At 40.1% G+C, this 14730-nt stretch overlaps 1 protein-coding gene across 3 annotated transcripts in view; it reads right to left on the bottom strand.

The window, feature by feature from the left end:
* Positions 1-14730, bottom strand: part of LOC121572325 (CSC1-like protein 2) — an 89659-nt gene that overhangs the window by 53807 nt on the left and 21122 nt on the right. For all 3 annotated transcript variants that reach the window (XM_045226498.1, XM_045226497.1, XM_045226496.1), the window contains exons 2-3: positions 7551-7794; positions 843-922 (exon numbers count right to left, since the gene is read on the bottom strand). In XM_045226498.1, coding sequence (XP_045082433.1) covers positions 843-922; positions 7551-7724 — 254 coding nt within the window. In that variant the 5' untranslated portion in view covers positions 7725-7794. The remainder of the gene's footprint in view (positions 1-842; positions 923-7550; positions 7795-14730) is intronic.

The raw sequence follows: 14730 nt of genomic DNA on the forward strand, positions 1-14730 counted from the left end.
TAATTATGTGGAGTAATTATAAAGTGCTACCAAATATTTTTACAAACTAATTTGTTGTGGCAGTTCTGAAAATCTTGTCTAAGCCTGTGTCTGGTTGGCCAAGGCCAACTCTCTCAATCTTGTGCAAAAGTGACCATGCAGCAAGTATGGAGCTGAGCAGTACAGTAAAAAAAAATTCGACTGCATCGCAGTGTAATGAGTTATAGCATCAAGGTAGGGGTACCTTACAGTAAGTTTATGACTTCAATCAGTAGGCATATAGCCATTTGTACATTAATATTCTTAGTGAATGACTGATTCAGTACTCAAGGAGTTCGAAACTTGTTATTTCTCTTCTTAATTGCACTGCATCAGATCATGTACATTCAAGGTGATGGATTTAATACAACAATAAAATACAGTAAGTATGCTAACTAGTTATACATTCTTTCCATATTTATTACCAACATACCCAAACCATAGATTACTCATAATTGATAAAGAAGTATCCCATGGGGTTATGGTAATAAACTGGTGAAAAGAAGATTCCCTAAAGAAGATTTATTTGCTCTGCTGTGTGAGCAAATCCTGCTGCACAGACAGTCGTTGTTCATATCCAGCTCCAGAAATGAGTAGTATGTAAGTGACAGTGAAACAAGTCTCCCTGAATGACTTGCAAACCAATCATCTTCAGGAAGAGGTAGGAAGGAATGGTTATGGGGTTACTTAAGGCACACTGTCATAATAGGCAAGTAATTCTCACAGTTCAACAGACAAGGACCAATGACCAGTAGGACTACATCTGGGCAGTGTACGTGTGTGTGTGTGTGATGTAACACCTCAGAGTAATTTGTTAGGCCTACCTGTCAGCGTCTGTCACCAATGCCAAGCGTCCATAATCCCAGGCCACTTTCCGCAATATTGAGAAGACAAAGAGAAGCACCTGAAAGCACAGAGGAAGGTAATGCTATATGATTTTCATTTTCTTTGGTGTTTTTCGATTGAGCCCCAAGAACATCTGTGTATCATTCAAATGGATTTTATAGCAATGTCACTGCTGTTCTAAAAAAATTTAGTAAGACCAGTAAGCATTTAGAGTGGGTCCCATATTCCTAGTACGCAATGACTACATGAAGCTTATGACTACAAACTTCTTGGACGCATTTGCAGTTCGTTTAGGCTGCAATTCAGATAATTTTGTGCCCAATAGAAATTAATGGTAAATTATGTATTGTGCTCATTTTGGAGTCATTGTAAATAAGAATAGAATAATGTGTTTCTAAACACTTCTACATGAATGTGAGTGAGAAAGTTAGAGGGTCAAAGATCATACCCCCAAGACATGCTAACCTCTCACCATTACCAATAAACAGTGGAGGTTCTATTCTTATTTACAATAAAATGGACACCAAAACGACAAATTATTTGCCATTCACTTCTACTGGGCACAAAATTATCTGAAACACAACCAAAACAAAACTTTTGACTACTTTATTTATAAGAATCTTTAGGGGTGTCACTATTTTGACCCCTACCTTTTTGAGAAATACTAAATGTTACAGAAAATCTCTGAGCAATTGTATTAGTATAAAATAATACAATTTACCATTTGTTTGCATTCAATATAGCTCAGTATTTGAATTACAGTACCAGTCAAAAGTTTGGACACCTACTCATTCCAGGGTTTTTCTTTATTTGTACTATTTTCTACATTGTAGAATAATAGTGAAGACATCAAAACTATGAAATAACACATATGGAATCATATAGTAACCAACAGTGTTAAACAAATCAAAATATATGTTATATTTGAGATTCTTCAAATAGCCACCCTTTGCCTTGATGACAGCTTTGCATACTCTTGAAATTCTCTCAACCAGCTTCATGATGTAGTCACCTGGAATGCATTTCAATTAACAGTGTGCCTTGTTAAAAGTTAATTTGTGGAATTTCTTTCCATCTTAACGCGTTTGAGCCCATCAGTTGTGTTGTGACAAGGTAGGGGTGGTATACAGAAGATAGCCCTTTTTGGTAAAAGACCAAGTCCATTTTATGGCAAGAACAGCTCAAATAAGCAAAGAGAAATGACAGCCATCATTACTTTAAGACATGAAGGTCAGTCAATACGAAACATTTCAAGAACTTTGAAAAGTTTCTTCAAGTGCAGTCGCAAAAATTATCAAGCGCTATGATGAAACTGGCTCTCCTGAGGACTGCCACAGAAAAGGAAGACCCAGAGTTGCCTCTGCTGCAGAGGATAAGTTCATTAGAGTTAACTGCACCTCAGATTGCAGCCCAAATAAATGCTTCAGAGTTCAAGTAACGTACACATCTCAACATCAACTGTTCAGAGGAGACTGCGTAAATCAGGCCTTCATGGTCTAATTGCTGCAAAGAAACCACTACTAAAGGACACCAATAAGAAGAAGAGACTTGCTTGGGCCAAGAAACACGAGCAATGGACATTAGACCGGTGACATTTTGTCCTTTGGTCTGGAGTCCAAATAGGAGATTTTTGGTTCCAACCGCCGTGTCTTTGTGAGATGCAGAGTAGGTGAACGTGTGATCTCTGCATGTGTGGTTCCCTCAGTGAAGCATGGAGGAGTAGGTGTGATGGTGTGGGTGTGCTTTGCTGGTGACATTGTCAGTGATTTATTTAGAATTCAAGGCACACTTAACCAGCATGGCTACCACAGCATTCTGCAGCGATACTCCATCCCATCTGGTTTGGGCTTAGTGGGACTATAATTAGTTTTTCAACAGGACAATGACCCAACACACATCCAGGCTGTGTAAGGGCTATTTGACCAAGAAGGAGAGTGATGGAGTGCTGCATCAGATGACCTGGCCTCCACAATCAACCGACCTCATCCCAATTGAGATGGTTTGGGATGAGTTGGACCGCAGAGTGAAGGAAAAGCAGCCAACAAGTGCTCAGCGTATGTAGGAACTCCTTCAAGACTGTTGGAAAAGCATTCCAGGTGAAGCTGGTTGAGAGAATGCCAATAGTCTGCAAAGCTGTCATCAAGGCAAAGGGTGGCTACTTTGAAGAATCTAAAAACACTTTTTTGGTTACTACATGATTCCATATGTTTTATTTCATAGTTTTGATGTCTTCACTATTATTCTACAATGTAGAAAATAGTAAAAAAATAAAGAAAAACCCTTGAATGAGTAGGTGTGTCCAAACTTTTGACATGTACTGTATGTATTTTATACAGTCATTATTGCTCATCTTTATCAAGGGTGTCAATAATTTCAGACCCCACTTCACATTATATGAGGTAGATGTAGTATTAGTGGATGACAATAGAAAGGAGCAACATTGGTGCTTAATTCTAAAGGGTAATTTAAAAATGTAAAAGTATGAAAAGGCCAGCACTCATGTCACTCAGTTTTCAGACTCCAAAAATGATTCAGTTTTGCATATTTATTTCACATTTTCATTATGCTGACAAAGACGCAAGTAATAATATGAAATAAATTGATTAAACTATCTGGCCTTTTCATCTGTTCATTGTGTTATGATATCATGTCCATGTTGTTAGTATATTTTATTTAACCAGGAATAGAGAGACCATTGAAGTTAGAAACCTCTTTTGGGAGGGGGACCTGCTATATGCTGCTTTATGAGCATCAACGTGACATTGTCCTGTGAAACAAAATCCTTGAGAGACATGGATCTTTGAGGGCACAGGCACACATTACGACATTTCTTTGGAACACTTATTCGGTTACCAGACCCTGTCATTTTGGGTGAAAACGCATTCTGGACACATCTATTTCATAGATGTAAAGTTATAGATAATGCTTACCAACGCACAGCCATAACCCACCACTTTGTGACCTTGGCTGCCCAGTAAAATGTTACAATAAATCTGGATTTGAGCATTTGAAGAGATGAGCATGTGGCCATGTGAATGTAGACATGTTCATTCATGCACTGAGACAGTTCTCTTACTCATACACCTAACCTGAGACAATAAGTAAGTATTGAGACAATAAGCATTGATTCATTACTTTGTTAATTTACTTTGCAGATTAGGTAATACCTTCCTTACTTTTATCTCATGGCCTTAAATTCAATTGGCAAGCATACATTAAAAAGACAACAGGAGGTGAGGTGACCCCCAATGACACAGTACAGCTTCATTTGAATAACGCCCCTACTAGACAGTCAGCCACTATGTAGGTCAATCCATTGTTCCCGTGGTCACGAAGCACTATGGATTTTACTATCAATTAGTCATGAACAGGAGCATCCTGTTCCACACCAGTACTACAGCCAAACCTTTAGGACTGGTAAAACAAAATGGTACCATTGAACTCACCGACTTGTCCAATTTGACTTTAATAAGATTCAATAAGATTTGTCAAACCATACCCTTCCTCCCCTGAAATCGGGGACTGATTCAGACCTAAATGACAAGGACACAAGGTTGAATGGACTCAGACCAATCAATGACATCAATCAATTAACATCCAGGGAGAAAATAAAACCAACACTACTGACGAACTTACTGGTCTGGATTTGAAGAGCCTAGCCCTATTCACCTTTTGTAGGCCCGCCAAATTGACCTGAGCCATTTTGAACGCATTTGTCTTTCAAATTCCTGCGCATTAACACACAAGCAAACCTAGGGAGGAGAAGTCATTAAATATGAATTACATGTGTTAAAACTATTACATAACATGTAGAGTTTGAAAGATATGGTAAATCTCTGGTGAGAAAAATAAATAATGAACCTGTATTTTCGCATAGTATAAGCACTCAGAAGCAGATGTTAGCATGTAAGCATTCCTATAGACTTAACATGGCAGGGTAGTTAGCTAGTTTATTCGATTATCTAATAGTCGTCATCCATACATGCTTTATCCCTTTTCAATCAAAGATCAAGAATTGAAAGGGCAATGCGGTTGGACAATGAAAAAAGACAAAAAACTAAATGTTTTTATGTAGATAACATTAGGATATTTGCAATCTGATGTGCCACAAAGCTAACTAGCCAACCCACCATGTTAAGTCTATGGGAATGCCAACGTCGGCTTCCGAGTGCTTACGTGAAAACACACCATATCTTTCAAATTCTGTACACGTTCTTTAGTTGTTTTGACAAATATATATCATATTGAACTAATTCTCCCTGTGTTTTAATGCGCCGGACGTTGATAGACGATCGCAAGAAATATGACCGCACCCTTGTTGCCTGGCTACATAAGGTGAATAGTACACTAATCAGGGTTGGGGTCATTCCATTTGATTCAGTCAGTGCATGAGATACATTGAAATTCGAATTCAATAATTTATAAGCAACATTTATGTTCTATGAGGGTTTTTCTGTCAAATTTTTAAGTGGAATTTCTATTTGCTTTTTGAATTGACTGGAAGTTAACACTGCTTGAGACACCTTGCCATTTTGGAGACAGTGTCTCCAGCAATGTTAACTTTTTTTCTATGACGCCTCCACTTTTCAAGCGTATTCCATCACAATTACAGTTTGTGAAAAAAAAGCTAGATGAAATTCCACTTAAAGCTTTTACAGAAAAACCCTCATAAAAAATACATGTTGCTTATAAATTCTTGAATTGGAATTTCAATTTCTCTCATGCACTGACAATCAAATGGAATGACCCCAACCCTGATTAGTGTACTATTCACCTTATGTAGCCAGGTAACAAGGGTGCAGTCATATTTGTTGCGATTGTCATTCAACTTCCGGCACATTAAAACACAGGGAGGAGATGTCGTTAAATTAATTAATAAATAAAAATAAATATAATATAATGACTAAGCAAAAACTGTTTTATCAAAATGTTTGCTAATTTATATTTAAAAATAATAATATCACATTTACATAAGTATTCACACCCTTTACTCAGCACTTTGTTGAAGCACCTTTGGCAGCGATTACAGCCTTGTGTCTTATTGGGTACGACGCTACAAGCTTGGCACACCTGTATTTGGGGAGTTTCTCCCATTCTTCTCTGCAGATCCTCTCAAGCTCTGTCATGTTGGATGGGGTGCGCTGCTGCACAGCTATTTTCAGGTCTCTCCAGAGATGTTCGATCGGGTTCAAGTCCGGGCTCTGGCTGGGCTACTCAAGGACATTGAGACTTGTCCCGAAGCCACTCCTGCGTTGTCTTGGCTGTGTGCTTAGGGTCGTTGTCCTGTTGGAAGGTGAACCTTTGCCCTAGTCTGAGGTCCTGAGTGCTCTGGAGCAGGTTTTCATCAAGGATCTCTCTGTACTTTGCTCCGTTCATATTTGCCTCGATCCTGACTAGTCTCCCAGTCCCTGCCGCTGAAAAACATCCCCACAGCATGATGCTGCCACCGCCATGCTTCACTGTAGGGATGGTGCCAGGTTTCCGCCAGACATGATGCTTGGCATTCAGGCCAAAGAGTTCAATCTTGGTTTCATCAGACCAGATAATCTTGTTTCTCATGGTCTGAGAGTCTTAAGGTGCCTTTTGGCAAACTCCAAGCGGGCTGTCATGTGCCTTTTACAGAGGAGTGGCTTCCATCTGGCCACTCTACCATAAAGGCCTGATTGGTGGAGTGCTGCAGAGATGGTTGTCCTTCTGGAAGGTTCTCCCATCTCCACAGAGGAACTCTGGAGCTCTGTCAGAGTGACCATCGGGTTCTTGGTCACCTCCCTGACCAAGGTCCTTCTCCCTCGATTGCGCAGTTTGGCCGGGCGGTCAGCTCTAGGAAGAGTCTTGGTGGTTCCAAACTTTTTCCATTTAAGAATGATGGAGGCCACTGTGTTCTTGGGGACCTTCAATGCTGCAGAAATGTTTTGGTACCCTTCCCCAGATCTGTGCCTCGACACAATCCTGTCTCGGAGCTCTACGGACAATTCCTTCGACCTCACGGCTTGGTTTTTGCTCTGACATGCACTGTCAACTGTGAGACCTTATATAGACAGGTGTGTACCTTTCCAAATCATGTCCAATCAATTTAATTTACCACAGGTGGACTCCAATCAAGTTGTAGAAACATCTCAAGGATGATCAATGGAAACAGGATGCACCTGAGCTCAATTTCGAGTCTCATTGCAAAGGGTCTGATTACTTATGTAAATAAGGTATTTATGTTTATTTGTTATATATTTGCCCAAAAATCTAAAAACCTGTTTTCGCTTTGTCATTATGGGGTATTTTGTGTAGATTGCTGAGGAAAATGTTTTATTTAATCCATTTTAGAATAAGGCTGTAACGTAACAAAATGAATACTTTCCGAAGGCACTGTATACATACGTACTGTATATATACACACACACAGATATACATATAAACACACACACACACACACACACATATGTAGACATATACACATAGATATACTGTATACCTATGTGATCAATGCAGATTAGCATAAAGTCACTAGGACCCAGGTCATAAGTATTGCTGTACACAGACCTGGGGTCCCAGGTAAGTAGAATCTCTGGCCAATGAATCAGTGATATAAGTCAATAAATGAACTACGGGGGAGAGAGAAAAACCTGCAACACTGGAATGGGGATAGGGATCAATTTGAAATTCAGGCAAGACTGATCTCTAGGCAGACTCACCAGGAAACACATGAAGTCCAGCGCGAGGACGGTGGGGACCCCTCCAAAGGGTAGGCCCTGAAGCACGGTGCTGCGGATACGGGCTGAGTAACAGTAGTCCTTGGACTCATTGTTGGCAGAGCAGTTCTCCTGGCCTGCAATGCAGGCCCGGACACCACCTGGCCATATCCCCATGGTCACGATCAGGTGAAGACCTACAGGATCAGCACTCTGAGCAAGCTCACAGCCACATCTTCCTGGGAACCTATCGTGGAAGGAAGGAGGGAAAAGGAGGGTGAAACCACCAATTATTTCAGATAAACCACTTATGACAACAACAAAAAACACCTAAACATCGTCACTTAGGGAGAGGAATTGTGCACTTTATATAGAAATCAGAAAATATCTGAAACCTCAGATCTTTGTAAATGACTTTCTAAAACTAGAACTTGTTGTGAACACAATTCAATAAATAGAGCAAGTGCTATGCCGCTAAGGACCATTTCACAAAGCAGAATAAGTGTGTTAGGGGCACCTCACAGTAACACAATGACGCTGAAACTCAGATTTTTCACTTTACAAGTATGCCAAACACAAACCATTGATTGCAAAATTAAACAAACCATACAACTCTATGCACATGGACTACTTTTAACAATTTCCACAGAACATTTTACAAAAACACATTTAAATCAAAGAACAGTGCAGATGTAAAGTTTGGTACCAGAATGATGGTAAAATCTCAGTTATTTTATGTGACCACGTTTTCCAAAAACTCTTATTAACTTATTAAGCTACTTTTTTACTCCTGAACATATTTAGGCTTGCCATAACAAAGAGGATGAATACTTATTGACAAGACATTTCAGCTTTTCATTTTAAATTAATCTAAAAACATAATTCCACTTTAACATTATGGGGTAGTGTGTGTTGGCCAGTGTCACAAAATCAAAATGTAATACATTTTAAATTCAGGCTGCAACACAACAAAATGTGGAAAAGGTCAAGGGGTGTGAATCCTTTCTGAAGGCACTGTAAATTGGTAGGTCTACCTTTACTTGTTACTTCTGTGAACTTTCATTATCCTCCCTCCTCATAAGGGAGAGAAATTCAAAAATATCTAAGATATGTGGGTTTTTGGTCATGGAATTACAAGGCACAGGCCAATGTACTTAAATGTACAAATAATTAATCCAAAACGAAATATTGGTGTTGATATTAGTTAGGGGTTGTTACTTAAACATTAGTGTTTTGTATTATTTCTAATCCCTTTTAAGACTTTTTCTGGTAGATGTTTTCTAAGACCCCTTTTCCATCTGTTTGACCAGAAATATTTTTATAGCACAGTTATGGAGTGTCTTCTTCTATCAAGTGTCTGTCTGACGTAATGGAGCACTGGAATTACATTAAATGACCATCCAAAACAGTGTTTCCCCTCTTATTAGTCCAAACCCAGTGTGGGTCTTCACCTGCTTTGTGAACTAGTGCCAATTCAAACAAACAGCCGATAACAGAAAAATCCTCCCAGAGACCGACACTGCCAACAACAGAATGTGACAGAGACATGATAAGCAGACACTGTCAAAGACATCAACCAAACTCAAAGAGCAATGACATTTCAAGAAGAGCCAGACACAAATGAAATGTACTGGCTTCAATGATCTCAACTGTCTCTTGTCACAGAAAAAAAGGTAACATTATCATATGAAAGCATTATAAATGTATTACACATGTGCTTCATCCATTATGAAGAGGGTATTCATTGGAAGTGTAAACCAAAAAGGAAGGTTTGCTCTTTCCTCTAACCAATGGGTGTCAAACTCATTCCATGGAGGGCTGGCCAAGTGTATGCTGGTTTTCATTATTTCCTTTCAATGTGTCCAATTAACCTTTTCACACATACCAAACAAACAGGTGTGATCATTCTACAGTGGTCCCTGCAGCGTACGCTCAAACCGGTGTGATTAGAACGTTTATTTAGAACGTGTGAGAATGCTGTTCATAAATTACAGCTCAGCGTTCAACACCATAGTCCCCTCCAAGCTCATCACCAAGCTGGGGACCTTGGGACTGAACACCTCCCTCTGTAACTGGATCCTGGACTTCCTGACGGGGCGGCCCCAGGTGGTGAAGGTAGGCAACAACACCTCCGCCACCCTGATCCTCAATTCGGGGCCCATCAAGGGTGTGTGTTAAGTCCCCTCCTGTAGTCCCTGTTCACCCACAACTGTGGCCACGCACGACTCCAACACCATCATCAAGTTTGCTGACGACACGACGTGGTAGAACTGATCACAGACGGCGATGAGACAGCCTACAGGAAGGAGGTCAGAGACTTGGTAGTGTGGTGCCATGACAACAACAACAACCTCTCCCTCAACGTCAGTAAGACCAAGGAGCTGATCGTGGACTACAGGAGAAAGAGGGGAGCATGCCCGCATCCACATCGACGGAGCTGTAGTGGAGAGAGTCGAGAGCGTCAAGTTCCTTGACGTCCACATCACTAAGGACTTAACATGGTACACACAGACCCGCACAATCATGAAGGAGGCTGGACAGCCCAGTACATCACTGGGGTCGAGCTCCCTGCCATCCAGGACCTCTATATCAGGCGGTGTCAGAGGAAGGACAGCTTGGCTGTCGAAACGTTGGTTATAAAATTATTGCATCTGAGCTCCTAGAGAGTGCATCCCTCGTTTTCTTTTTCAGCTGTCAGAGGAAGGCCCAGAAAATTGCCAAAGACTCCAGCAACCCAAGCCAGACTGTTCACTCTGATACTGTCCGGAAAACAGTACCGGAGCATCAGCTCTCGGACCAACAGGCTTCGAGACAGCTTATACCCCCAAGCCTTAAGACCGCTAAATAGCCATAAAGCTGCTAAATAGTTAATTAATGGGTTACCCAGGCTACCTGCACTTACCCTATCTTGCACTCACTATGCACACTCACAAGACTATACACATCATTAGTGCTCAGCGATTAACCAAAATGTCAGTTATTAAACAACTAATTGACTGACATTGGTTCAATTAATTGAATTCCATGTAGTTATTTGTATTTCCTGTGAGCTAAATGCGCACATTGCACAGTTTCTCTAGAGATAAATCAGATCCAGCCTGAACTGAGAGATGTAGTAGGGAGTTGTAGTTTCCAACAGGCCAATATTCTACATAGTTTAACGCATAAAACGTAGTAATTAGGTACAATGACCATGCTACGTTAGGTTAGTGTGGGGCAGACATGCAAAGGGAGAGAATAATGTGCGATCGTGAGGATATAGAGAGCCGCTGTTGCTTTGCGAGGTATCTCTACCTGAAAATACATGATCTAAGTGATTGATAGTTGGTATTCAGCAGTCATAAAAGTATGCATTATTTACTTTGACAGCATAGGCGGGAGCTCTATAGAGATGAGATGATGACTTGGAATGAAACAAAGTAATCAAATAAAACAAATGTAATATACACTACAACAGATTTTTGTTTTTTTAAGTAATGTGAATAAATGATTTATTACTAGTAATGGGCAGTCACTACCATCATGGGACTTTTATTAATTGTTTTATTCTGTGTTACAGCATTCAACCCAAATAATCTAAACCCGAACCCCAAAAAACACTAATCACTCCGGACTACACACCATATACACACACACTACAGCGACACTCACACACAAAACATACACACACGTGCACACACACATTTACAATCATCATATGCTGCTACTACTCTATTCTTTATTTCACTCATATTATATTATCTATCCTGATGCCTAGCCACTTTACCCTGCCTTCATGTGCATATCTACCTCAAATACCTCGTACCCCTGCACATTGATCTGTTTATTTATTTGTATTATAATTTTCTAACTTTGAATCATTAGGAAAGGCTCATATGCCAGAATACTTTCCGAAAGCACTGTATATTATGGACATTTTCTGAAATTACAAAGCAAAAAAATAAAAAAAATAATGTATGTGTAGCACCTTTGTATTTGTATTTATTATGGATCCCCATTTGCTGCTGCCAAGGAAACCGCTACTCTTCCTGCAGTCCAGCAAAATTAAGGCAGTTATACATTTTAACAACATTACAATACATTCATAACAGATTTCACAACAAATTAAGTGTGCCCCCTCAGGCCTCTACTCTACGACCCATGGGGCGGCGCACAATTGGCCCAGCGTCGTCCAGGGTAGGGGAGGGAATGGCCGGCAGGGATGTAGCTCAGTTGGTAGAGCATGGCGTTTGCAACGCCAGGGTTGTGGGTTCGATTCCCACAGGGGGCCAGTATAAACAAATAATGTATGCACTCACTAACTGTAAGTCGCTCTGGATAAGAGCGTCTGCTAAATGACTGAAATGAAATGTAAATGTAATATCTATAACACAAAATCCATGTGTACGTGTGTATAGTGCGTATGTTATCATGTGTCTATGTTTGTGTTGCTTCACAGTCCCCGCTGTTCCACAACGTGTATTTTTATCTGTTTTTTTTAAATCTAATTTTACTGCTGGCATGAGTTACTTGATGTGGAATAGAGTTCCATGTAGTCATGGCTCTATGTAGTACTGTGTGCCTCCCATAGTCTGTTCTTGACTTGGGGACTGTGAAGAGACCTCTGGTGGCACACGTTGTATTCGGTGCATGTGCCAAATATAATTTAATTTGATTTAAGTTTCTGACATTCAATCCCACAGATAATGATTTGTGCGAATTTGCACAAAATATTTATGACAAGAACAAACAAAAAATAAAAAACACCTTTATCCTCAAAAGGTGTCATAGTTTTTACATGGACAATGCATTATTATCTAAAAGTATAGCTGAACAAGCTGTCTGTAGTGGGGTCTAAAATAGCTCAATAGTGTTGATGTTATTAAATAGTTGAAATTATTGGTGCCCTGAAGAACGTCACTACATTACTTCAGCCATTTTATTCAGTCATTAGTCTTGTTTACACCTTGCGCTAACATGAGGTTTGTGATCTGATCAATATGATCCAATCACTATCTGATCAAGGTTTGTCGCGTCTACACATTGTATTGAAATGTGTCTCTTATCTGTCCACTGTGTCCGCATTGTGACCAGATCAGCTGGTGTCTCCCTGTATGCAAATTATCTGACAGATTCTTTCAAAATAATATTTATTTATTTTTAAGATAATTATTGATGCCATTAGTGAATGGTGCTACCGGTCAATGGATTTTAGAGGCCAGTATAATGATGATTTAAATGGTTTGACCATCTAGATCGGTTAACACTTGATTGATACAATGTGTGCCTGACTACCTCCGGAAGTGGTCAGGAAGATCTGATCACAATCATATCACAATGTGTCTTTTAATCGTCTAAACCGGTCTAAAGCTGTCACAATCAGAATGTGGGCAAGATCAGGACAAAGGGTGCATGTTAGTTATAAACAGGGCTATTGAGTCATACATTGTCTGAGTAGTAATACAGTGTAACCTGTTTGAGTTTTCCATGCACTTGTACAGTCATGCCCTAGATTGACTGGGCGATAAACTAATACAGGTAGGATCAGCATGAACTGTGCAATCGGTCTTGATGTTGTTGAGGGTGAAGATTAAAAGGTGTTTGGCCTATTTGCATTCCCCGAAAGATGGCATGTCTGCTTGCTTCAGAGTTCTCAGCTTAGAAAGTCTTGCAGCTGCCACTCTCCAGGGACAGCACTGACTATCTGCCTGAGCCTTACTACTCGGTGATGGCATTCCCTTTATGGATACGGTTGGATGTTCCCAACCTATTTTTCACACCTAATCGTCCCACTTTCTCTCATCAAAAGAGAACGGAAAATCTTTTTTCTTCTCCACTTGTGTATCAGAAGGATATCAGAGTAGTGAAGCAAAGAGAAAGAGAGAAAATGAGCCGAGATAGTGATGAGTGTGGAGTTCTGGCAGCTGAATTTTAGCTGATCAACAGAAATTCTATGCAAAGATCTTACTGACAACATTGAATTTCCCAACGATTAAATAAGGAAATAATGATGACCTGGCTTCCACAATCCCCCGACCTCAACCCAATTGAGATGGTTTGGGATGAGTCGGACCGCAGAGTGAAGGAAAAGCAGCCAACAAGTGCTCAGCATATGTGGGCACTCCTTCAAGTCTGTTGGAAAAGCATTCCAGGTGAAGCTGGTTGAGAGAATGCCAAGAGTGTGCAAAGCTGTCATCAAGGCAAAGGGTGGCTATTTGAAGAATCTCAAATATAAAATCTATTTTGATTTGTTTTAAACTTTTTGGGTTACTACATGATTCCTTGAATGAGTAGGTGTGTCCAAACTTTTGACTGGAAGTGTAAGTACAAAGTAGGAACCTCGTCAAGAGGTTTTAGCCATTAGGGTAATGACTAAGGTGTTGGACTGAGTCACAGAGACATGGGTTCGATTCCAGATCAGGCTACCCCCCCAAATTCACTACTACATGTTACCATTGAATCCTAGCAGAGGAAAAAGGGGCTTTGGTATTTTTCAATCCAGGTACACTGCAGTCTACAGCACAACTGAGATTAAGTGTGGCCAAGTGCACCTCTTCGTTTCATACAGTGCTCTTTTACTGGTCTTGGTATGAAAAAGTGTCCTTTTTTTGTTTGACATGACTTTGTAGCTGCGTCTGAACATAGTGTTATGAAGCCATCTAACCATCCTGATGAAAAGCCCATGATCTGTCTTATGAGTACAAATGTGATTACTTTCCATTGCCCTAAGACTTCATGAGAGGAGTCAGAAAAGTACACATAAAGGGCTTAATTAAATAAAAATTAACCCTTCTGTTGACAAACATATTCCAGAAGAGTTGGGGTACTGTAAGGTAGACTCAGTTTATTAGCATAAATGTGTGTGTAGCAAACAAAGGCAGTAGTTGTGTAAACAAATATACTGCATACACATTATTATTGAAACAGGCCAATTCTCCTACAAGACCAATTCCATGTCAGTATAAGAGTTACACACAGAGTGGAAAAAGTTTGGGGTCGTCTCATGAGCTGCAATTAAGTGCACATAAAATACAATCTAAAATGATCCATCTGATTGAATTTCCTTGGTCTGCAGGGAGGAATTATGCTACAACCACGGGTTTGTAATAAAGTCAGACAGTGAGTGAGTGAGTGAGTCAGTGAGTGAGCGAAAGAGAGAGAGAGATACAGTTGGGGTATATAATGTGTGCGTTGTCTTGAGTGC

Source organism: Coregonus clupeaformis, chromosome 17, assembly GCF_020615455.1.
Source record: "Coregonus clupeaformis isolate EN_2021a chromosome 17, ASM2061545v1, whole genome shotgun sequence".
Lineage (NCBI taxonomy): Eukaryota > Metazoa > Chordata > Actinopteri > Salmoniformes > Salmonidae > Coregonus > Coregonus clupeaformis.